Source organism: Elephas maximus, chromosome 23 (assembly GCF_024166365.1).
Source record: "Elephas maximus indicus isolate mEleMax1 chromosome 23, mEleMax1 primary haplotype, whole genome shotgun sequence".
In the NCBI taxonomy this organism is placed as follows: Eukaryota; Metazoa; Chordata; class Mammalia; order Proboscidea; family Elephantidae; genus Elephas; species Elephas maximus.
The window spans coordinates 51,472,384-51,498,328 of record NC_064841.1 but is presented as its reverse complement, the minus strand read 5'-3'; the positions used below and the strand labels follow the sequence as shown (position 1 = coordinate 51,498,328).

The 25,945-nt window shown below is 44.0% G+C and overlaps 1 protein-coding gene across 1 annotated transcript in view; it reads left to right on the top strand.

Annotated features, from left to right (window-relative positions):
• LATS2 (large tumor suppressor kinase 2) overlaps nucleotides 1-25,487 on the top strand; it is a 145,446-nt gene extending 119,959 nt beyond the window's left edge. Inside the window, exons 3-8 of the mRNA XM_049867139.1 lie at nucleotides 7,463-7,595; nucleotides 9,869-11,361; nucleotides 12,984-13,566; nucleotides 14,579-14,761; nucleotides 20,479-20,585; nucleotides 23,167-25,487. Of these exons, the coding sequence (XP_049723096.1) occupies nucleotides 7,463-7,595; nucleotides 9,869-11,361; nucleotides 12,984-13,566; nucleotides 14,579-14,761; nucleotides 20,479-20,585; nucleotides 23,167-23,661 (2,994 nt within the window). The 3' untranslated portion in view covers nucleotides 23,662-25,487. The remainder of the gene's footprint in view (nucleotides 1-7,462; nucleotides 7,596-9,868; nucleotides 11,362-12,983; nucleotides 13,567-14,578; nucleotides 14,762-20,478; nucleotides 20,586-23,166) is intronic.
• The last annotated feature ends 458 nt before the right edge of the window (nucleotides 25,488-25,945 follow it).

Here is a 25,945-nt window from a genome sequence, read left to right as displayed (position 1 = left end):
AAAACACATGGAGATCTCCAAGGAACCAGGAAGCAGACGCTGAAGAGACAAGGACCTTCCTCCAAACCACAGAGAGGGAAAGCCTTCAGATCAAGCCAGTGCTCTGAATTTGGACTTCCAGCCTCCCAAATTGTGAGAAAATAAATTTCTCTTAGTTAAAGCCATCCACTTGTGGCATTTCTGTTATAGCAACAGTAGCTAACTAAGGCACTGGTCAGCTAACTGGAAGAGGTCCATATTTATGCTCATTCCAAAGAAAGGTAATTAACAAAATGTGGAGATCATCAAACAATATCATTAATATCAAACAAGTAAAATTTTGCTGGAGATAATTAAAAAATGGTTCTAGTAGTACATCAATAGGGAACTGTCAGAAATTCAAGCTGAATTCGGAAGAAATTGTGGGATAAGTAATATCACTGCTGATGTCAAATGGATCTTGGCTGACAGCAGAGAATACCAGAATGATGTTTACCTGTGTTTTATTGACTATGCAAAGGTATTTATCTGTGTGGATCATGACATATTATGGATAACATTGCAAAGAGTGGAAATTCCAGAACACTTAATTGTGTTCATGAGGATCCTGTACACAGACCAAGTAACCGTTATTCAGACAGAACAATGGGATACTGTGTGGTTTAAAGTCAGGAAAGGTGTGCATCAGGGCTGTATCCTTTCACCATACTTAATCTGGATGCTGAGCGAATATTCTGAGAAGCTAGACTATATGAAAAAGAACAGAGCATCAGGATTGGAGAAAGACTCGTTAACAACCTGCGGTATACAGATGACACAACCTTGCTTGCTGAAACTGAAGAGGACTTGAAGCACTTACTGATGAAGATTAAAGACTATAACCTTTAGTATGGATTATAACTCAACATAAAACAAAAATCCTCACAACTGGACCAATAGGCAACATCGCAATAAATGGAGGAAAAAAAATTAAAGCTGTCAAGTATTTCATTTCATTTGGATCCACAGTCAATGTCCATGGAAACAAGAAATCAAACAACATATTGCATTGAACGAATCTGCTGCAAAAGACCTCTTGAAAGTGTTAAAAAGCATTTGAATTATTGTGTTGGTGAAGAATAGTGAATGTACCATCATCTGACAGAAGAATGAACAAATCTGTTTTGGAAGAAGTACAGCCAGAATGTCCCTTAGAAGTGAGGATAGCAAGACTTTGTCTCACGTACTTTGGACATGTTATCAGGAGAGACCATTCCCTGGAGAAGGACCTCATGCTACGTAAAGTAGATGATCATTGAAAAGAGGAAGACCCTCAATGAGATGGATTGACACAGTGGCTCCAACAATGGACTCAAGCATAACAACAATTACGAGGATGGAGCAGTGTTTCATTCTGTTGTTCATAGAGTCACTGTGAGCCAGAACCAACTTGACAGCACCTAACAACAACAACAAACCCTCAAGCTCTACCTAATATTTAAGTTATTCAGACTCATGGTGACCACAAGTGTGTCAGAGTAGAACTGTTTTCTAGGGATTTCAATGGCTGATTGTTTTGGAAGTAGATCACCAGGTTTTTCTTCTGAGGTACCTCTGGGTGGGCTCAAACTGCCAGCCTCTTGGTTAGGAGCCAAGTACTCAACAATTTGTACTACCGAAGGACTCCAAATATTTAAGTAGTAGGGTAATAATACATCTTACAGTCAAGACAGGCATACAGTCTTAAAGTCATGTTCCTTGCAATCAGCTACACAGAGTGGGTTATGTCAGAGCATGGTGGACAGGAGGAGTCACAGCTTCAAAGTGTGCAGGTATCAGGTAACTTTCAGTAAGTGAGAAACATGCATGAAAGCATACTTCAGACTTTCCAGGACTTGCTGAAGGTCATCTTATTATTCATCAGAGGCCAAGCTAAGCATAGTGTTTCCAGTTAAATAACTTCCAATAGTTTCCATCTTAGTTTTTATTTTCTTATAATTATTTTAATCAGAATAAATTTTTTTCCACTTAAATTTTATAGTGAAGATTGAATTCAGTTTTTGGTCATACCAACTTCCACCCATTCACTTCCACCATGTGAGTTTTGGAAACCAGTATTTCTGTCAAGTCCAAGTCTCTAGGTCAGGTCTTCCAGGTTTAAGTGTTGTATAGAAGAGTTAATCCTTAGTTCAAGGCATTGATCATTTCTCTGATGTGTATTCTCAGCTGTTGTTAGTTCCATTTTATGTTGATTTTTTCTACCATTAATTTTCATTATAAGTTCAATAACACTTAGCATTTATTGGAAAATGGTGAACAATTTAGTGAAATGAAGAGACAATATGAAACAAATAGGGAGTGGAGCAGGTAGGAGACAGTAGGCCTGGCAGATATAGGGAGGACACGGTGTCCTCAGGCACACTGATGCTCAGAAGCAGACGGTGAGGTCCAAATGTCCTCAGAATCACCCACACTAACTTTTATCTGCATACCATGAGCTATACCCCTTCCTTTCCCATTCTCGCTTGCACCCTGTGGCAGCTGCATTGTGGCTGAGGACTCTTGTACCCACCCAGAGCCTGTCCTCTCCCCTTCCTCATTTCCCCTTGAAGTCTGCAGATGGAGGAGGGATGGGGCAGTGAGGAGGTGGCCTGCCAGGAAGGGCTCCTGAGCCCATTCCTCCCCAGACCCAGTCCTCTCTAGTGGGGGCATTTTGGGGAAGCAGATTTGCTGCAGTTGCTTCGTTCAAATGGAGGGTTCAGGGAAAGGGTGTTCATTGACAAAAAGTAGTGTGGGAAGTATAAGTTAAGTTGTAGTCACAGACTGAAAGATTACGCATTGTTTTTACAGCCTTTGTGAGCGATGCCCTTGTGTAGGTGTCACCGCTGTGTCCCCATATGTACATGACTTTAGTGCAGGCTTCATTAGATCGTTCTTACATTTACTCTTGCTCCTTCCATTCTTATTTTGTTTTCCTATGTTACAGGCCTTTTTTAAGTGTGATTTAGCACATTTATTACTGAAGGTACTGGGGAAACCAGAATGAATAAGACATTGTCCTATTCCCAAGGAGCCCCTAGTTTGTAAAGAGAATTCAAACACCAGGTGACAGGCATGGTAAGATGGCATGTGGGGGGGGGGATGGGGGAGCACTCCAGAGGCAGCAGGGCCAAAAGCAGGGGCAAGGGGGACATTAGGCCAACATGGAGCCGAGTGTGCCCAGGTTACCAGTGTGAGACAGCCTGGCCTGTTCCCAAGAGCAGAGTTCTAGAATGCAACATAAGAGTGATCCACGAGGAGTAACTGCTTTAGGGCAGAACGAAGACACATGTGGGTCCCCAAGAAATACTCTATCGAATAGCACCCTCAGCCCCCACGTAATCCCTAACCTATGCCAGGAGAGACAGCTGACCTAGGACCCCAGGCCCCTCCAGCACCTGCGTGCAGTGGGGCTGTTCATTGGAGGCAGCGGCCACTCTCCTTACTACTGTCTCTCCCTGTCCTCCAGGCAGTGCTTTGAAATTACTTCCTCAGAGACACTCAGTTGCTGGACTTGCCATCTGAGGGAGGTTTGAGTCACTTGGAGCACTAGATGAAGTCACTTGGAACACAAGATCCCTGCAGAAGAAAGAGGTGGTGCTGTGGAGGAGCCCAGCCCTTTTGACCCTCATGCTCAGGCTTGTTAGCAGTCCTCAAGCATGTAGTGAGAACTGATGAGATGACAGGGCTCCTGTGTATTCCTAATATGTTTAGACATGGATTCTGAATTTCCTTTGACTTTAGGTCATAGATATTTTTATGTGTCTAGTAGCATCTTTTGAGACTTAATATAGAATCTAAGGACTTAATAAATAAGGGTGATGGACAGACAGTAAGGGCAAGACTCAGTGGACTTGGATTATTGCCAGGCTTGTATTTGATAAGCAAGTTGGCTCATTTGTGCAGTTAGGTTTTATGATTTGAAGCATCTCTGGGAACACAAGCTTTTACTTGTGTTCTCCTCGTATTGGTGTTTTGTGTTTAAGTTCCAGATTTGAATCATAGCAGAAGTACAAATCTTCAAGTAGTGGACACCCCATAAACAGAGAGTATGAATAGGTAAAAATTTTGAGGTGGTCAGTCCTAGAGGTGTCACTTACTTGGCACTTGTTGGGTGCCATTGAGTCAGTTCCGATGCATGTGACCCCATGTAACAGAGTAGAACTGCCCCATAGGGTTTCCTAGGCTGTAATCTTTCCAGAGAGATCACCAGGTTTTTTCTCTCACAGAGCTGCTGGGTGATTTCGAATTGCCAGTGTTTCGGTTAGCAGCCAAGCACTTAACGGTTGTGCCACCAGGGTCCTTACTTGGCACCTAGCAGGTACTAATTGATACATTCATGTGACTCCTTGTAGGGAGACCGGAGTCAGTGGTCATGTTCAGACAAAGCAGATTGAACAGTGCATGCTGGGTTCAGTACTTGTGGTTAGGGTCAGCTCCTCTTGGCGCATTCTTTAATGGGCGCCAGAGCTCCAGGGTGATCCTGATAACATGTGGTATTATATCATCTTTCTCCAAGCTGTTGAGAGTTCTTCCCAGACATGATCTCATCACATAACAGAGCTGTGAAGTAAGGGAGGTTTAGAAGTACTGTCTCCAGTCTGCAGGTGAAGTGTGGAAGTGTTCTGCTTCTCAACCATGGCTGTCTTCTCCCAGCTGCTTGTCCAGATTGAAAACACTTGCCCTTTCTGTGAGTCCAAGTGGTGGTTTTAAGAACAGCTATGTTCTTGTCACCATTTTCCAGTCTGTCCCTTAAGCTATCACTTCCTGTTCTGCCATCACAGCCTCGTCCTCTCACACACAGCTTGGTGTCTGTCACCTGCCCCTTACGACAGCCCTACCCAGGCCTGTGTGCTCTCCAGTCTCTTCTTGGTGCCCCCTACCCTCCACACCATCTTGCAGTGTCCCTCACCCATGTCACTAAACCTATTGGCACAGTTTATAGCCACGTATAGCCAGTCTTTTTTGTTCAACTGCAGATTTTGTCTGGTGGATTTTTGTTCCTGAAGATGCTTCTTCCTGATGGCCTTTGTGCTTCTGTTTTCTTTTTCCTACCACTCAACTGGCATATGGTCAGTGATGGAAAACCTGCTTTTAATAATATTAGCTAATCAAATGTATACGAAGCACTTGATTTGTTCTAGGTGCTGTGCTGTATGTTATCGCCATGAGTACCATGGGGAGACAGGAGGAGACAGGTACAAAGACAGACCATGTGGTGCGCCAAGAGACCATCTGGGAGACAGTGGACAAAGAGTGGGGCAGGGTCAGTCTGACCTGTGGCCTGTGAATTAGCTTTGAAAACATGTAACTAGGCAGGTGGGAAGGATTGGCTTATTCTCCGTTTCACCTTCTTCCACAAATGGGACATGGAAAATACAAATCTAGCTGCTGTCTCTCTCCGTCATGCAGCTCTGTTGACACCTGAGCTGTAGGTAGTCTTCTTGCAGCCGCACAGGCCCAGCATCCTTCCTCACTGTCCGGATCTCCCTGCATCTTCACCTCTTTCCTTCTTTGCTCCTATCTAGTGAAAGTGACCTCTTTTCAGAGCCCCTACCCACAAACACCCTCTCTGTCCTCCGTTGGTGATCCTCTCGTGTGTTCTCACACCCTCTTCTGCATTTCCTGTTCCCCCTCCTGCTATGCCTGCCCCTCATCCTTCAAAATGCTGCTTCTCCTTTCTCCTATTAAATCCCCTTTTGTTGCCTTTGCTTTCGTTCTTGCCTCTCAGAAGTGAAGGCTGGCTTCTGTGACATTCTTTTCCCTCTTCCCATTCTCCCCATTTGCCTAGACTCTGCAGAACTGTTCATAAAGGTCACAGCCTGCCTGGCTCACAATCATCATGGTCTCGTCCTCTCCTGCTTCCTTTGGCATGTCTAACATCCCACCTGAACTTCGTGCATCCCTTGGCACCTGAGCTTCTGCTTGACACAAGCTGCACTGTGGCTCTGATGCAGCACCTCCTCAGTCATCCCAGCCTCTCCCCCACTGCTTAAGCCCTCACACCTCCCCTGAGAGGCCCCAGGCTTTGCTGTGCCTCTCTGCTCAGTGCATCCTGCAACTGCCACTCGGTTGATTTCAGATTGCCTCATGTTCTTGTTTGAAAGCACCCGTGATGCCCCTGCAAGAGGGCATAGTCTCTGGAACTTGTGGTCCAAACCTTGGCCATGTCTGTGGGTCCTCCTCACTTGTCTCCCTTGCCCGGCAGGCTCCCTGCCATCCAGCACATCCTCTACCATGCTGCATTCTCACCCCTAGTTCCTGCTCTGACCAGTCCGTCTTTCAGAAGCACTCTTTCTCTGCCAGAGCTCGCTTTCCTGCAGTGGAAGAAGTCTTGTCTCCACTGAATTTTGTCCAACTTTGTCACTTACTTAGGTCACTAACTGGGTTCTATCGTGTATTCACTTATCTAACAAGGAATTTTAAAGGACCTGGTATGGCGTGAGCATTGCTCCAGGGGCTACTTTTGTTCCCTTCTTTTCTTTCTCCCACTAGACCAAGTCCCTAAGGGCAAGTTCCTCTGCTGTTGCAGCCCAGCACACACACATACAAAAAAAAAAACAGTAAACAGTAGGCATTCACTAAGTGTTTCATAAATAACTCCTCAGCAGCTCCGCCTTCCCCTTGGGGGCAGGCCCTGGGGCTCCTCTTCTAGCATTGAGGACGCCCTTCACAGAGTCCTTTCCCAAGGTCAGCCTGTGGCTTTGCTAGGGTTAAAACCAGGTTCTCTGACTGGCCATTCTTCTTCCCAGTAAACTTCTTCAGTTTTAGGTTTATCCGCAAACCTCAATTTATCAGTCTAATCACTAGTTTTCTAAGGAGAAGCAGAACTTACTTTTAGGTCCAACATGAAAATGACTTTATGCCTTAAACCAAAAATATTCCTAAAGTCTTCTTTAAACCAAACAGTAGCTCAATTAGTAAAGAACACCTGCCTTGAGCATTGTGCTCTTTTAAAGAACTATCTAAATGGGATCAAATTGACAACAGTAACTTGAAAGGTTAGACAAGAAGCTTAGAGGGCAGTGAGTTTATGTTAATGTAGAGGAACAATTCAGAAAAGGAGGGTGAGAGTGCACAATTTGAAGAATGTAATCAATGTCACTGAGTTATACATGTAGAAATTGTCCAATTAAGTACGTTTTGCTGTGTATATTTTCAACAACAATAACAAAAATAAAATAAAATAATTTTTTTAATTTCTTTATGTTCTTGACATATACTTCCCATCCTGTGGTTGAGTGTATGTTAGATATTGTCATTAGGTACCTGTAGGACATGTAGCCAACTGTGCTAACTCTGAAAGTTCTCTGTAATGAGTTGCATGTAGCTTAAGAAGGGCAGGCTCCCAACAGTCACGGAGACATTAATTGTCACAACAAAATCATGCAGAGTCAGGAGTTGAAACCATTTGATGGACTTTTTCTCTGAAGATGGATTGATTGTGCACATGCTTCTCCCCCAGGAGATGGCGGTCCGAGCGCTCAAGCAGACAGGCAGCAGGAGCATTGAAGCTGCTCTGGAGTACATCAGTAAGATGGGCTACTTGGATCCAAGGAATGAGCAGATCGTGCGAGTCATCAAGCAGACCTCCCCAGGTGAGCCCAGATGTGCCATGTGGTTTGTGAAGATTGCTGTGGGAGGAAGGGCAGACCCAGCATGGCAGTGGATAGTCTTGGCATAATTCCCAGGAAACACAGGCATGTTCAATAAACCCCAGGCCACAGGCTGTGCTACCAGAAGAAACCTCCTCCCCGCAAAAAAAAGCCAAACTGGTTGCCGTTGAGTCGATTTCCGACCCATAGCTATCCTATAGGACAGAGTAGAATTGCCCCATAGGGTTTCCAAGGAGTGGCTGGTGGCTTCCAACTGCAGACCTTTTAGTTAACAGCCAAATGCTCAACCACTGCGCCACCAGGACCCCAGAAGAGGGCCAAAACCAAAACCAAACGCATTGCCATCAATTCCAACTCACAGGTACCCTGTAGGACAGAGTAGAATTGCCCCATAGCATTTCCAAGGAGTAGCTGGTGAATTTGAACTGCCAATCTTTTGGTTAGCAGGTAAGCTCTTAACCACTGTGCCACTAGGGCTCCAGAAGAGGGCCAGGGGAGGAGAAACTAGCAGGTGGTGGATCAAGGAGGGGGCTTATCTGGGCCCTTTCCCTCCCCATCCAAAATAACCTGTGGTATTTACCACCTGTGCTTGTTTTTATGAGAGATCAAAAAATTCACTGTAAATGGAATTTGGCAACCCAGCAAAGTGAGAGAACTAAAAAAAATATTCTTTATTTTCTCTTGGGCCTCTGAAAAGGGAGACTTCCTTATTCGATTCTCAAATACAGCTTTTCCGCATATTAACCTCTGAAACAGAGTGGGGCAATGCAATGACTGCACTTCCTCAAGCCTCCCATGAATATACCCCATCCCCCCAAGATGGAGAGGGCGCCAGCACAGAGGGCTTCTCATGGCTGGCAGTGAGTGTTCCTTCTTCAGGATGGAGTAGATAGGGCAGTATTTGTACCTGAGGTCCTTTGGGTGTGATAAGGGATTCATGATAATTAGCAAAAGGAGTTTTCCCCATTTGTGGAAGGCCTTAGATAAAACCCACTTTATCAAGTGAGCAGGAAATCAAACATGCTTTATAAGTTGTATCTTCATTGTTTCAAGGACACACGTTACCGGAAAGTCAGCAATTTGAACCCACTAGAGGCTCTGCAGGAGAAAGATGTGATAGTCTGCCCCCCTGAAGATTACAGCCTTGAAAACCCCATGAGGCAGTTCTGCTGTGTCCTCTAGGGTCACTATGAGTCATAATCGACTCGATGGCAACGGGTTTGGGTTTTTTTTGGTTTGTTTATTTACAGGACTCGCTGTAAGCAGTCCCGGACACAGCCTGCCTCCCAGAGGCCTGGGAGCTGTCTCTGCACAGCGCGAAAAACGGTCGCAGACCCTACTTTGCAGCATTCACCTTCTGCATTTTCCTTACGATGTATTTTCTTATCCCAGGAAAAGGAAGTATGTGTCTGGCTGTGATTTCTGTGGATGTGGGGCTGCCTAGGGTCTTTACTCTGCTGAGGCACTTCTGGGAGGGGACCACAGAAGGAGAGGTGAGGCAGAAGTCAGCAAAACAGAGTCGTGCATGCAAAGGAGGTTAAGGAACCTGATGCACTTCCTTCCAGGCAGCTATTACAGATGGGGAGAGATTTACAACCTGGACAAAGTCAGGGTTAAGAAAGCAGCAGCTGAAGTCAGTCTGATTATTTGTAGAGGGGTTTTGTATGGTTGTTTTTATTGTTGTTGTTGTTTTGTTTTAATGAAGACAAAAGCCCCAGAAAATATTTAATTTTGAAACAAGATGAATGAAAACTAGACATTTGGGCAATGGATCTGATTCTGCCCCTTGTGTTAGGAAAAAGCAGACTTCGGGAAATGTGTGACAGTAAGCTCAATAGTCCCAAACACCTTAGGCATATCATGAAAAAAGCAAAGTTTATTGTCCAGTGACTTTCAAGTCTTGGAAGGCAGTGGTGCAGGTGGTGTTGATTCAGGGCAGCGCTGAGCCTTCAGAGGTGGAGGAATGATCCCTAGAGGGACTGGGATACCCTCCGCTGCTGCCTTTGGCCATCCTTGGCCCTCCATGTTCCTTCTGACCTCAGGCTCCTTCCTTGTGCCACTTGAGCACTGAACAGTCTCTGCATCAGAGACCCTGGATTTGCCTGCAGCACAGGCTCCCCGCTGATTCCCCCACCCACCCCAAGTCACAGGGACTCAGTGAGGAGCCTGTGGCTTGTGGCACAGCTTTAGCCCAAGGACATTCTAGTATGGGGGCCATACCTCCTCTAATGAGTCTCTTCCTTCTTCCCCCACAGGGAAGGGCATGGTACCGGCCAGCGTGGCCCGGAGGCCAAGTTTTGAAGGAACAGGCGACTCCTTCCCATCTTACCATCAGATGAGCGGGGCAGCCTACGAGGGGCCCAGCTTCGGGGCAGAGGGGCCAACTGTGCTGAAAGAAGTGGCATGCCAGTACATGGACTTTATGTTCTCTGGACAGAGGCCTTCGAGGGCCGGTGCCCACAGCCTGCCTGGTGGCCATCAGCACCCACCCAAAGGCTACTGTGCAAATATGGAGGCACCGGTGCTGAGTTTCCCTGTCAGTAACCATGGGGGCCCAGCCCTGCAGCTCCCAGGCCCCCACTGCCCAAACGGCCCACACTACGGCCGCCCACACCTGATGGTGCAGGAGGAGCCGCTGGTCTACGGCCTCCAGCGCAGCCCTTCCTTCCAAAACAAGGGGCCACCGGAGGCAGCAGGGTACTCAAACCTTCCAGCAAAGGGCCAGGGGGCCCAGCCCAATGCCAGCCTCGCATTTCCACCATCGGGCGCAGCTGCCGGGTTGTACCTGCCACACCTGCACCATAAGCAGACCGGCCCTTCCTCCCACCAGATGCACATGATGGGCTCTCGGGGGCAGGTGTTTGCGAGCGACAGCCCCGCCCAGAGTCTGCTCACCCCATCAAGGAACAGCCTGAATATGGACTTGAATGAGGTGAACACCTCTCCGGTCCAGCAGTGGCCGTCCACCACTCTGTCCCGTCGGGACTCTCTTCAGAAGCCTGGCCTGGAGGCCCCCCCCCGCCAGCATGTGCCCTTCCGGCCCAGCGGTCCTATCCCCAGCAGAACCAGCTCTTTCAACAACCACCAGCAGCAGGTGGTGGTGCCCATCAGGGCAGGAGCCCCCAGCAAAACCGAGCCTTCCGTGCCCTCTCCCAACACCATCACAGCTGTCACGTCTGCCCACATCCTGCACCCAGTGAAGAGTGTGAGGGTGCTGAGACCAGAGCCCCAGACGGCCGTGGGACCCTCCCACCCTGCCTGGATGCCAGCACCCAGTCCGGCCGTAGAGGGCCTGGACCCCAAGGACGAGCATCCTCTGCCCCTAGGGGGCACGAGTGCATACCCGCTGGATGTGGAGTATGGCAGCCCAGAGATGCGTTGCCCACCCCCACCGTACCCAAAGCACCTGTTACTGCAGAGTAAGCCAGAGCAGTACGAAGTGGACAGCCTGTGTGCAGGGCTGGAACAGGGCCTCCGAGCAGGCCAGGCTGCCGAGCCCGCTGAAAGGAGTGACAAGGGCCACAAGAATGCCAAGGGGGATAAAATGGGGAAGGACAAAAAGCAAATCCAGACCTCTCCTGTTCCTGTTCGGAAAAATAGCCACGATGAAGAGAAGAGAGAGTCTCGCATCAAAAGCTACTCACCATATGCATTTAAATTCTTCATGGAGCAGCATGTAGAGAATGTCATAAAGACCTACCAGCAGAAGGTCAACCGCAGGCTGCAGCTGGAACAGGAAATGGCAAAAGTAATTTCTTATTGCATGCTTACCACTTGACCAGTGCTGTTTCCTTAACTGGTAACATGACCATAGCAAAATCACTTGTTTGTTTTTTCATTTCTACTTTATACACCTTTATCACAAACCCATCTCCCAGCGTGACAGTGTGGTTATGATGGGAACAAGTTGGAGAAGTTACAAAGGGTGCACGTTACTAACTAAGCAACCGGGGCCCCCCGTTTCACCCTGACTCTTCCAGGAGTTGGTGAAAGCTGTTCCCGAATCCTGTAGTTTTGTTTTGCTAATAGGTGAATCAACAAATTGATTTTTATGGTGTATCTTAGTCTGGGTTCTCTAAAAGAGCAAAACCAGTGAAGTATATATATATAGATATACAACCAAAACCAAAAAACCAAACCCAGTGCCGTCAAGTTGATTCTGACTCATAGCGACCCTATAGGACAGAGTACAACTGCCCCATAGAGTTTCCAAGGAGCACCTGGCGGACTTGAACTGCTGACCCTTTGGTTAGCAGCCATAGCACTTAACCACTACGCCACCAGGGTTTCCATATAGATATATAGAGAGAAAAATTTACTTCAAGGAAATGGTTCACAGAGTTGTAGGGAAATGGCTCACACAGTTGTGGGAGCTGGCAAGTCCCAAATCTGTGGGACAGGCAGCAGGCTAAAGACCTCTGCTGGCTCATGTGGTTGCAGGGACTGATGAACTCAAAATCTGCAGGTCACAGGTTGAGACCTCTGCTGGCTCACAGGGTTGCGGGGGCTGGAGAATCCAAAATCTGCAGGTCAGGTGGCATGTCAGAGACCTGCAGGCTTAATTCCCAAGAACCGGAGGTCAGGCAACAAGAAGAATGCAGGGTAGAGTAAGAGCAAGCTTTGCCAGAACATCCATTTAGACACTAGAGGCAAGCCACACCCCCAAGGAAACTCTCCTTCCAACTGATTGGCTGCTCACATCAGCACATCAGCCAAGTTGACACATAACATTAACCATCCACCTGGTGTGTCCTTATTCTTTAACAAAATTGATCAAGGATTACTAACAATAATGTGACATTTTCAAAGAGCAAAAACAAAGTCTGAGATTTTATAAATTGAGATTGTGAGAAAACAACGTAGTGGTGATCCATTTATCTTTCGTTGAAGTGATTATGGAGTGAATAATGTTCTAAGTATACTTTAGCTAACTAGAGAAGGTCATTGTTAATGAAATTATTTAAATTAAAATGTAACAGTAAAATTACACCACACAAAGCCAATAATTTCAAACTCTAAAAAGTCAAATTTGTGCTCTTGCTTCCTGCTGTCTCATTTTCATTGAGTTTTTTCTTTCCTCTTTTCTCATGTTCCCTGAGCTATTTAAATACTAACTTGTTCTTGGAGTTCCAGGTAGTTTGTATCCCCCTTCCCCATAGATTTTTATTAATCTGTTTGTTAATCTTATTTTATGAATCTGTTTTCCTTAGTTTCAGAGCCTGAAGGTCACCTAGAGAAAGAACTGGTTTTACATTACCTTTGGGTTCCAGATGTATGTTCATATGTTGATATAAAGAACAGAACCAGTCATCTTGTGCATAGTTGTGGGGCTACTCCAGTGTGTCTCATCCTCCTTATTCTTCCTCCAAGGCTGGCCTCTGTGAAGCTGAGCAGGAGCAGATGAGGAAGATCCTCTACCAGAAGGAGTCCAACTACAACAGGCTAAAGAGGGCCAAGATGGATAAGTCCATGTTTGTGAAAATCAAAACACTGGGCATCGGCGCCTTTGGGGAAGTGTGCCTCGCTTGTAAGGTAGACACACATGCGCTGTATGCCATGAAGACACTGAGGAAGAAGGACGTCTTGAACCGGAACCAGGTGGCCCATGTCAAGGCAGAGAGGGACATCCTGGCTGAGGCAGACAATGAGTGGGTGGTGAAGCTCTACTACTCCTTCCAGGACAAGGACAGTCTGTACTTCGTAATGGATTACATCCCTGGGGGGGACATGATGAGCCTGCTGATCCGGATGGAGGTCTTCCCTGAACCACTGGCCCGCTTCTACATCGCGGAGCTGACACTGGCCATCGAGAGCGTGCACAAGATGGGCTTCATCCACCGCGACATCAAGCCGGACAACATCCTGATCGACCTCGACGGCCACATCAAGCTGACAGACTTTGGCCTCTGCACAGGGTTCCGGTGGACTCACAATTCCAAATACTACCAGAAAGGTATTATGCATGTCACTGTCCTTCCATCCACTCTCTGTATTGAGATGTAATGGAACCCAAGACAGAGATTTCCCCATCCAGGTAGCACCTGATCATTCTGAATTTATCTATGATTTCATCTTTTTTTTTTTTTTTGATTTGGTGTGACATCTTTTTCTTCCTAAAGGAATAGTATGATGCGTGTGAAACGTTTTTTTTTTTTTTTTTTTTTTTTAAGTTTGTGGATTTAAGTTTCATTATTATATTTTTAGGACAGCAGGCTATGGAGTATCACAGGGCCTTCCTATTGAAAAAAAAAAAAAAAAAAACCCATTGCCGTCGGGTCGATTTCAACTCATAGCGACCCTATAAGTCCTATTGAAAAGAGCCTGAAAAAAGTAAAAGTTCCACAATCTTCCATCGGAGCATGTTTTCATGTTCACTCACTTTTCCTATCAAGAATCCTCTCATATCTAATGAGTCTGTTTCGGTGTGTAATTTAATGCCATTTCCTGTAGTTCTGCTATTTGGAAAAATCCAAAGCAGCTGGTCATTATCGTCCTTACTGCTCAGATTTTTGAAATAGCTATTTTAATGCCATAGCTCAGGCTTTTATTTTTAACTCAAAACTAATCCTAAATCATTTAACTCTTCTTTATTCTCATTTTATGGCATTTAAGTTATTTTTGTTCATATTTTTTAAATCCTCTTAAGTTTTTCCATGCTTTTCTTAAAATATGTTAAACAGGTACTAAGATATTTGGATATTGGCCTGACAGTTGCTAAGAAGGATGCCCTCACAGGTAGTTTAGCCTTTTTTATTGCCAGCTGAGCATACAATGGTCTCCTCTTGTTGCTTCAGCTGCTGTTTCTGCCCCAGTGCTGGTGTTTATTGTACAGCTTGTGTTTTAGGCCCCAGAAGAGCAGGTGCCCCCAAATACCTTTCTGCTTTAAGCTGTGGGTTTGCTGCACTGTTAAATAGTGAAGATTTTTGTTCACTCTCTCTTTTCACCACCCTGACTCCCGGGTGAAGGGAACCACGTCCGGCAAGATAGTATGGAGCCCAGCGACCTCTGGGATGACGTGTCTAACTGTCGCTGTGGAGACCGGCTGAAGACCCTAGAGCAGAGGGCGCGGAAGCAGCACCAGAGGTGCCTGGCACACTCCCTAGTGGGGACTCCGAATTACATCGCTCCGGAGGTGCTCCTTCGCAAAGGTGTGTGCCCACGATGTCTTGAGTGCTCACTGTCCTAAGTGCTCACAGCCCCCCTCCTGAGCTACAGCAGTCTTTAACCTCAAATCCAGGTAGCCAAGTGACCTCTGAGGTTCTCCCCAGCTCTGGCGTTCTAAGACACTGATAGTCAAATGATGCTGTTGTACCCATGGAAACCTCATAACTCATTTATTTCCTTAACAAACAAGTCTCTGTGTATCTGACTGCTGTCGTGGAATTGGTGGTTTCCAGGGGTGATAGAAAACATGCACGTAGGCCAGTCTCAGCTTGCTCTTGACTGTGGTCAGTAACGCAGCCTTTCCTCGTGAGGTGATGGGTTCACCATGGGATGAAAGCTTTCTGCCTGGAACTCAGGTAGACTGGGTTTGCTATCGGGAACAGTTATATATGATCGAAATAGCTCTCGGTCAAGGACAACTTCTCAATCTCCCTAAGCCTTTTATTTTCAGGCTCCAGGTTTACCTCTTCCTTACTTAGCTCCTAGCTGAGTTGTACCATCTCAGACCGATTATTGAGTCTGACACAAAACATACTCCAGTTCACCCCTGCTAGACCAGAGGTACTCTGAGGGTAAGATTGGTGCACAGTAGTGTGCATGAGTAGACTTTGTCTCCTGGATGGATGATCCATTCTATCCCATGTGATGTCTGGCCCAGTGATCACATGCACGGCCCAAAATCATGGTGGTTTGCCAGTCTGATTCTGTGTGATAAATCCAGGAATAGGAAGCCTCTCTTTTTATATGTATTGTTTCAAGGGTGTCTAAATGAATTATTTCTTTTGTAAGGATCAGCACAAAGCTGGTTGCTATGAGGCAGAGGTTATAGATCTCCCAAATGTCCAACTTTTCCAAGCGGCTGTACCACTCCATCATCCCTAACATCAACTACTTCCTCTCCACTCAGCACTCTCCCTCCCCTCTTTGGGTTCTCCAGGTCACTGCAATGTCTTCACAGAACTCATAAACCCTATAAAGGAAATGGCTCACGTGGTTGTGGAGGCTGGCAAGTCATGAGTCAGACGTAGGCTTCTCCCAACCCATGTGGCTGCAGGAGCTGATGAACCCAAACCGGCAGTTCAGACCACAGGCTGCTGGCTCACAAGGGTGTGGAAGCTGGCAAATCAGGTCACACAAAAGGGGCTGTGGAAGCTGGCGAATCCCAGAATCGGCAGATTAGACAGCAGGCCTCTGGAGAGGTCAGTTGATCACAAACTAGATGTGAGACCCAGATGCAGAGAAAGAGAGCCTCGCCAAGACACATATATATCTCAGATGCAGGTCACACCTCAGGGAAGGGCAAACTTTAGTAAGGGTGGGGCTTGAGTTATGCCCTCCTGCAAGGCTTCAGCCCAAGACACACCTTACACCAATTCTGCCTCATCAACATGTAGAGGTCCGGATCCACAACACATAAAATGAAGGACAGCCACACAAAACTGGGAACCATGGCCTGGCCAAGTCAACATGTGACCCCAACCATTACAGGTTCCGGATACCTTTTTTGCATAGTCCCACTCAGTCATTGTGTGTGAGTCACAAAGACCATGGCTAGAAGGGCCATACTGAGCAATTCATGGCACTGCAGTGTCTTTGGAGCCAGCCAGACCTGGGTTCAAGTCCGTTGTTGTTGCTAGGTGCCCTTGAGTCAGTCCCAACTCATAGCTACCCTGCGTACAACAGAATGAAGCACCACCCAGTCCTGTGCCATCCTCAGAATCGTTGCTATTTTGAGTCCATTGTTGCAGCCATTGTGTCAGTCCATCTCATTGAAGGTCCTTCTCTTTTTTACTGACCCTTTACCAAACATGATGTCCTTCTCCAGGGACTGGTCCCTCCTGATAACATGTCGAAAGTATGTGAGATAAAGTCTTATTATCCTTGCTCCTAAGGAACATTCTGGCTGTACTTCTTACAACACAGATTTGTTCATTGTTCTGACAGTCCATGGTATATTCAGTATTCTTCGCAAAGGCATCAATTCTTCTTCTGTCTTCCTTATTCATTGTCCAGCTTTTGCATGCATATGAGGTGATTGACACCATGGCTTGGGTCAGGTGCACCTTAGTCCTCAAAGTGACATCTTTGCTTTTTAATACTTTAAAGAGGTCTTTTGATTTCTTGATGGCTGCTTCTATGGGTGTTGATTGTGGATTCAAGTAAAATGAAATCCTTGACAGCTTCGATTTTTTTTTTTCCTCCATTTATCACGATGTTACTTACTGTGAGGATTTTTGTTTTCTTTATGTTGAGGTGTAATCCATACTGAAGGCAGAGGTCTTTGATCTTCATCAGTAAGTGCTGCAAGTCCTGTTCACTTTCAGCAAGTAAGGTTGTATCATTTGCGTATCACAGGTCATTAATGAGTTTTCCTCCAATACTGAAGCCATGTTCTTCTCCATAGTCTAGCTTCTCAGATTATTTGCTCAGCATACAGATTGCGTAAGTATGGTAAAAGTACACAACGCTAACACACACCTTTCCTAATTTTAAACCATGCAGTATCCCCTTGTTCTGTTTGAATGACTGCCTCTTGGTCTATATGCAGTTTCCTCATGAGTACAATTAAGTGTTCTGGAATTCCCATTCTTCTCAGTGTTATCCATAATTTGTTATGATCCACATAGCTGAATGCTATGTGAATACACAGGTAAACATCATTCTGGTATTCTCTGCTTTCAGTCAAGATCCATCTGACATCAGCATTGATATCCGTCATTATACATCCAGCTTAAAATTCTGGCAGTTCCTTGTCCGTGTATTTTTGCATCTGTTTTTGAATTTTCTTCAGCAAAATTTACTTGTGTGATATTAATTGTATTATTTGATAATTTCCACATTCTGTTGGATCATATTTCTTTGGAATGGGCACAAACATGGATCTCTTTCAGTCAGTTGGCCAAATAGCTGTCTTCCAAATTTTTGGGCATAGACAAGTGAGCACTTCCAGCATTGCATCCATTTGTTGAAATATCTCGATTGATATCCTGTCAATTCCTGGAGACATGTTTTTTGCCAATGGTCTTCAGTGCAGCTTGGACTTCTTCCTTCAGTACTGTCGATTCTTGATCATTACCTCCTGAAATGGCTGAACGTCAGCCAATTCTTTTTGGTATAGTGGCTCTGTGTATTCCCTCCATCTTCATTTGATGGTTCCGGCATTGTTCATTGTTTTGCCCATAGAATCCTTTAATATTGCAACTCCAGGCTTGAATTTTTTCTTCAGTTCATTCAGCTTGAGAAGTGCTTTTGCTTTTCTAATTCCAGGTCTTTGCGTATTCCAGTATAATACTTTACTTTGTCCTCTTGAGCCTCACTTCGAAATCTTATGTTCAGCTCTTTTATTTCATCATTTCTTCATTCGCTTTAGCTACTCTATGTTCCAGAGCAAGTTTCAGAGTCTCTTCTGACATCCTTTTTTGGTCTTTTCTTTCTTTCTTGTCTGTTTGATGACTTCTGCTTTCTTCATGTATGATGTCCTTGATGTCATCCCACAACTCGTCTGGTATCAATCATTAGTGTTCAGTGCATCGAATTTATTCTTGAGATGGTCTCTAAATTCACGTGGGATGTTCTCAAGTTGTACTTTGGCTCTCTTAGACTTATTTTAATTTTTATTGAGCTTCAACTTGAACTTACATTTGAGCAATTGATATTCTATTCTCTGTTGGTCCCTGGCCTTGTTCTAACTGATGATATTGAGCTTCCCCATTGTCTCTTTCCACAGATGTAGTCGATTTGATTCTTGTATATTCCATCTGGTGAGGTTCATGTATATAGGCACTGTTTATGTTGTTGAAAAATGGTATGTGCAGTGAAGAAGTTGTTGGTCTTGCAAAATTCTGTTGTGTGATTTCCAGCATCGTTTCTATTACAAAGGCCATATTTTCGAACACTGAACCTTCTTTGTTTCCAACTTTGCATTCTAATCACCAGTAATTATCAATGCATTTTAATTACATGTTTGATCAATTTCAGACTGCAGAAGTTGGTAAAAATCTTCAATTTCTTCATCTTTGCTACTAGTGGTTGGTGTGTAAATTGAATAATAGTCAGGTTAACTGTTCTTCCATGTAGGCATATGGGTATTATCCTAGCACTGACAGCATTTACTTCAGGATAGATCTTGAAAAGTTCACCATTACATTCATTGTCAAAAATGTTTCTGGGCTCGCTAATGCCTAAGATATTGATCTTTAAGCATTCTATTTCATTCTTGACAACTTCTAATTTCCCTAGACTCGTACTTCGTTTATTCCACATTCTAATTATCAGTGGATGTTTGCAGCTATTTCTTCTCATTTTGAGTTGTGCCACATCAACAAATAAAGGTCCCAAAAGTTTTACTCTATCCACATCATTGAAGTCAACTCTACCTTGAGGAAACAGCTCTTTCTCAGTCATATTTTGAGTGCGTTCCAACCTGAGGAACTCATTTTTCCGGCACTATATCACACAATATTCTGCTGCTATTCATAAGGTTTCACTGGTCAGTTTTTTTTAGAAGTTAATCACCAGGTCCTTCTTCCTGGTCTTAGTCTGGAAGCCCTGCTTAAACCTGCCCACCATAGGTGACTCTGCTGGTATTTGAAATGCTGGTGACATATCTTCCAGCATCACAGCAACACACAAACCACCACAGTATGCCAAACTCAGAGATGAGTGATTGAAGACTAGGTTTTCTTTATTAGCTATGATAATCCAGGACAAGTTACTTAACCGCTTAGAGCCACGTTCTCTCATCTATAATAATAACTACTTTGAAAGGTGGTTGTGAATATTGACTTTGGTGGCCAATATTGACTTTGGCTTCCCCTCCTCTCACAGGGGAAGGTTAGAGGTGCTAGGCTAAGAACAGCCCTTGCCTCTTCCCGCTCCCCCACTCTGGTCCCCCCTGGTCCCACTGTGTGTGCAGCAGCCAGAGGAACTGGTGATTGGATGCAGCTGGAGTTCTGCACCCTCATGTGCCCAACTGGGCTGGAATGAGGTGGAACAGAGGGTCTGAAGTAGCTAGCCTGGCACATCATAAGTGCTAGTTCATGCCTGAGCAAGGAATAGGAGACATCAAGATTGGAACATGATCGGGACTGGGATGTTGGGCTTTGAACAGAAAAGTGGGAGAAAATCAAAGACAAATGAACCTGCTCTGTAGCCTCCCTGAGGGTTGGCCCCATCCACGTGGTCAGAACGTTGGCCCCAGCTGCTGCTGGCAGTGAACTTTTTGAGGAAGGGCCTGGGTCTTCCTTAGTGCCTGGCACAGAGAGCCTGTTTTAGGTTAAGGGAATTTGTCCAGGTGCTCCTTTTACTAAAGCACTCATGTGTTTCCCAATCCATAGTCTTCTACTTCTTCCAAAACTGACTTAGTGAACGTATCCAGGAGCCCTCCATGACTGGCTTCACTCAACTTTTCGCAAATAATGATTTAAAATAAGAAAAGAAAAAGTGGCCGTAGGCCCACCTATGTGAACACTGCTAACTCCTTGGTGTATGTCATTTCTTGCCGTCTCCTCTAAGCCCTACGTGCAGATAGATCATTTTTATGTAGATCTGTTTTCTTTTTAGCATACCATAACACATATGCTACCTTGACAGCTTTTCCACTTCATAGTAAATGAGTATTTTCTATACCTCATAAAGTTCATCTCTGAGGAGAATGGATAAGTGCCAGGGTAGTAATGGAGTGAGCCTCTCTGTCTTGCAGGATATACTCAGCTGTGTGACTGGTGGAGTGTTGGGGTGATTCTCTTCGAGATGCTGGTAGGGCAGCCGCCCTTTTTAGCACCTACTCCCACAGAAACCCAACTAAAGGTAACTAAGAAAGAAACATCTGTCTGGTTGCAGAAAAGACAGTGGTTTTCTGATGAACCCCTTCCTTGGTGAACATTTGACCTCTTATTCTGAGTAGGGTAGGAATGTCACCTGTATGTAATAGAATTTTTAAAATATTATCATCTATTTCTTAAAAATTTATTTTGAAAAGTGAAGACATAAGAGTTAGAGCCAGTTTTAATAGACATATGAGTACCTGAAATTTTTTTTAAGCTATTGGTTATCTGCCATCTTGATATTTCCAGGCAAGGACTGTGAACTGTTATTCTAGTTAGAAGCACTAAGGAATGGTGCAAATCATGATGCTGTAATATATTATTTAATATTCTGTGGTATTGTTTTTATGATTATATGGTGTTCCATTAAATATAAATATACCATAATTTAACCAGTCTCTTATAATAAGCCATTTAGATTGCTCCAGGTTTTTTTTCACCCTGAACATCTTCATATAGCTAAATCTTCATAATTATCCATGTTATTTACTCAAGAAAGGTTCCTAGAAGGAATTGCTAGGTCAAAGGCTGTGCACATTCTTAAGATTTTCAATGTTGCCAAATTATAGGCAGGTGATTGAGTGATTAATTCTTCTAGTATTTGGTCCAAATACCTACTGTTATGTTCACCAAGCCTCATCTCATTTCCTTGAGTTCCTCTATACCATGCCTAAGGAGCCTTGGTGGCACAGTGGTTAAGCATTTGTCTGCTAACTGAAAGGTCGGTGATTCAAACAGACCAGACACTGCATAGGAAAAAGATGTGGCAGTCTGTTTCCATAAAGATTTACAGCCCTGGAAACCCTGTGGGGCAATTCTACACTGTCCTATAGAGTTGCTATGAGTCAGAATTGACCCAGCAACTAGTTTTTTGGTTTTATACCACGCCTACCTCCTTTCCCCCATGATCCCTCCCCCACCCCCACAAATGCATACCTAATTAAGCAGTCTAGTTTTAATACTATTATATACTCTACAACTTTTTCTTTAGAATCATTCACAAAAAGATTATGCAGCATTGAGGTTAAGCCCAATGCAGGGCTAGGATTTGGTTTTCAACCCCATCTTCTTGAACTTCCCCCAAAGGACCCACTTTCCCCTTACTCGTTATTTGTCACCTAGTAAAGTAGAATGTGTAGACAGTTTTTTCTCATTCCTCATTAAAGTGGCAGAATAAATATTCCTATCCTTCTCAAAAGCAGTGTTAACAACTGCTTAGGTTCAAACCATCCCTCCCACCCATACACCCACCAAATTCCATGCCTCACCCACTGTCCCTGCTCCCCCAGCAGTAGCCAGTTACACTGGCCTTGTTTGATCCCGATTCTAAGCATAAACATTGGAGAATTCCTGTAGGTTCACTTTTTCCCCGTAGACATTCTCTGAACATTCAATGGCTAGTTTGTGTGGCTGAGCACCATGACATGAGGCCAAGACCATAAGGCCAGTCAGCTGCATTTTTCCTCTCTGTGAAGTTGCAGTTTAAAAAAAAAAAAAGCAATTGACCATCTCTCAGCCACAGTAAATCTTGAACTAGAGCTGTGGTGATTGTTCAACACAAACCCATTACCATAGCTAAATAAACAACTCAGAGCGATCAGTACCTTCATTTTTGTAGAAAGCACAAAATTATTTTGCTAAACAATGTTTCTGATAGAAGAAAATCAGTATCTTTGTGTCTATATTTGGCTTTATCATCCTGTGCCTCAGACTGTGAACCATCTACCAAGAGTAGAGTGACTTTTTTTTCCTAAATTTTATTTAATTTGTTGAGACTATACACGTAGCAAAACATACACCAATTTAACAGCTTCTTCATGTACAATTTGATGACATTGCTTACATTCTTCCAGTTGTGCAACCATTCTCACCCTCCTTTTCAGAGTTGCTCCCTTCTCATTAACATAAATCCACTGCTCCCTAAGGTTCCTATCTAATCTTCCAAGTTGCTGTTGTCAGTTTGATCCCATATAGATAGTTCTTAAAAGAGCATAATGCTCAAGGCAGACTTTTTTTTTTTTCTTTTTTACCAGTTAAGCTAAACTGTTGTTTGGTTTTAAGAAGACTTGAGGGAATATTTTTGGTTTAAGGTTTAAAGATTAAGGTTTTAAGATTATCAGGGCATAGTTCCAGCGGTTCATTCACCCTCCATGGCTTCAGAAAGCCTGGAGTCCATGAGAATTTGAAATTCTGTTCTTCATTTTCCCTCTTTTGATTAGAATTCTTCTATAGAATCTTTGATCAAAATGTTCAGTAATGATAGCCAGGCACCATCCAGTTCTTCTGGTCTCATGGCAAAGGAGGCAGTTGTTCATGGAGGCATTAGCTACACATTCTTTGTCTTCCTCCTATTACTGTCCTTCCTCTGTTGCCCTAGGTGAATGGAGAGACTTTTTATAGCTTCTCAAATTAACAACTGCTGCTTCTAAGTCTGTTCTAACTCTTCTTCCATTAGGAAACTAAGATTACCTAAAGTTAACATGTCATCACATAGAGGCCCATAACCACCCTGGGTCGGCCCTGCACATGCAGAGGCGCTCAGGCGTCGTTCTCTGTCCCTCTAGGTGATAAACTGGGAGAGCACACTCCACATCCCGGCCCAGGTCAAGCTGAGCCCTGAGGCCCGGGACCTCATCACCAGGCTGTGCTGTGCTGCTGATAGCCGGCTGGGCAGGGCTGGGGCCGACGAGCTCAAGGCCCACCCGTTCTTCAGTGCCATCGACTTCTCCAGCGACATCCGTAAGCAGCCCGCGCCCTATGTGCCCAAGATCAGCCATCCCATGGACACCTCCAACTTCGACCCCGTGGATGAGGAAGGCCCGTGGGACAAGGCCAGCGAAGACAGTACCAAGGCATGGGACACGCTCACCTCTGCCAACAACAAACACCCTGAGCACGCCTTCTATGAGTTCACCTTCCGAAGGTTCTTTGATGACAATGGCTACCCCTTCCGATGCCCCAAACCTTCAGGAGCAGAAGCCAAGCTGTCTGAGAGTGCAGATGGAGAAAATGCAGGTGTCGGGGACCAGACTGAGGGCTGCCAGCCTGTGTACGTGTAGACGCCTCTCATCCCCAGAAGCCACTTCCTCGTGTGTGCACCTGGAACATGACTGCTGGGAAGGTTGTGAGTTAGTCCATTCATGCTACATGTGAATTCTGGTCTTCAACAACAGAGAACCAACCAAATCAAAATTTCCGAAGACTTAGCCTGGCAGATCTTCATCGTAGATCTGGTTGATAGGCGTCGTCACCATTACCTTTGAATTGGCTTTTAAGGACCTTCACCACATAAAAACAATATTTTTTGAAACTTAGTATAGTTTAAAAGAGCACTTATTTTGTTTATATCCATTTTTTCTTACTAAATTATAGGGATTAACTTTGACAAATCATGCTGCTGTTACTTTCTACATTTGTATTTTATCCATAGCTCTTATTCACATTTAGGAAAAGATAAAAACTGAAGAACATGTGATAAAATCTCTGTGCAATAATTTAAAAACAAAACGACAAAAAAAGATATCACTGCTCTGATGTTACTGATACCATTTTATTCACACAATGGTTTTTATTTTATATTTTTTCCCACATTTCAAAATTGTGATGTAATGTTAAAGACTGCTTTTTGTTTGCTTTTTGCATACTCGAGTACAGTAGAAAGTGTGAGCAAGATGATTTTGTGGCTGTGGTTTCAGATGTCTGGTGTGTGGAGAATGCTGCATGAACAGGGTTTTTCTATTATAAAATTACCGTATCTTGCCATTCACAGCAGGTCCTGTGAATACGTTTTTATTGAGCATCTTTAAGTGAGGTGTTCTAGACAGTGTGTTGATAATGTATTGTGTGGGTGATTTCCTTGCTATGATTGTATCCCTTATTGTTTTGTTTAAAAATCCAGATGTGTATGAGAAGCGATTTTTTTGTGTGTCTTGGGGTATGATTGGATTCTTTGGGGAGTTAAACATCTATCACATACTAAAACTGTATACATCAAAAGGGATTTATTTAGTGATGCCAAAAATGTTTAATTACGGAACTGTGTCCATTTCTCTAGTCAGTATACTCTTCATTTTTGGGGATAGCCGATGTGTAGAATTCGATAGCTGTTCCCGAACTGCTTTGTTTTTTCACCAGCAGACTGCCCATATTGAAAGGTTAAAGTCAAAGGTATCCACCTGTTGTCTTAAGCAGCTGAGGTGTTACCACAAAGCGATTTAGTCATCTTTTGTTTCCTTCACGTTCTTTGGTGTGCTTTGAAGCATCGGATCTTAACTTTTATTTTTAAAATACATTTTTCCAATCTTTGTAAAAAAAGCAAGGATTACTCAAAGTGACATTGGAATATGAAAATGATTAAGCCATATGTATTTTCTTAGAAGTATAGGTGTGTATATATATATATATAACTACATAAACACAAAATATTCCGTATTTCAAATTAGTATGAATCCTATTTAAAGTGATTTATATTTGAGTACAAAGTTCAATTTTTCTTGCTTTTTAAAAAATCTGATGCATCGTATTTTTCATTATGTTATTCCACATAATTTTCCTTGAAGTTTATTGTGTAATGTATCCATTATTTAGTACATATCTAGGCAGCAACACTTACAAATTTATCAATGTCTAAACTAAAAAAAAAAAAAAAGATTCCTGTGTACTTGTTTACATTTGTATGAATGGCATATTCTGAAGTCTGCTGTGCTTGTACGTGACTGTCAGCATTTTCGCTATTTTATAGTAATGCCGTTTTGTTATTTACAGCGCTCTGACATACTTTCATGTGGTAGGTTCTTTCTCAGGAACTCAATTTAACTATTATTTATTGATATACCATTGCCTTTGAAGAGCTTCTGTTGGCACAATTTATTATTAAAATTTTGAATCCAAATACTTTAGTCGGTGTCATGTTTTTGGGGGGATTTTTAAGTTCTCGCTTTTGTTGGCATGTTGTAACTCCCACCAGCTGTCCAGTAATTCATACATAGCAGGGGTTGTCAACTGCTGAAGGAGCCACCGTGGCAAGAGGGGAGGGGAGAAGAGCCTCTCCAGACATGGTTCTGTCAGGCGAAGGCCCTGGGGTGTGGGAAAAACAGGCTTTCATGTCAGACACACAAAGTCCAGATCAGACTGTGGTTCTGCGACCCAGTCTGTCTTATGTAAAATGGAGACAAAACATACCTCATTAGTCATTAATGTTGAATGGATTAAATAGGATATCACATACGGTAGTCCCCCTTATCCACAGGGGGATACGTTCCACAACTTCCCATGGATGCCTAAAACCAAGGATAGTACCAAATCCTATAGATACTATGATTTGTCCTATACATACATACCTAA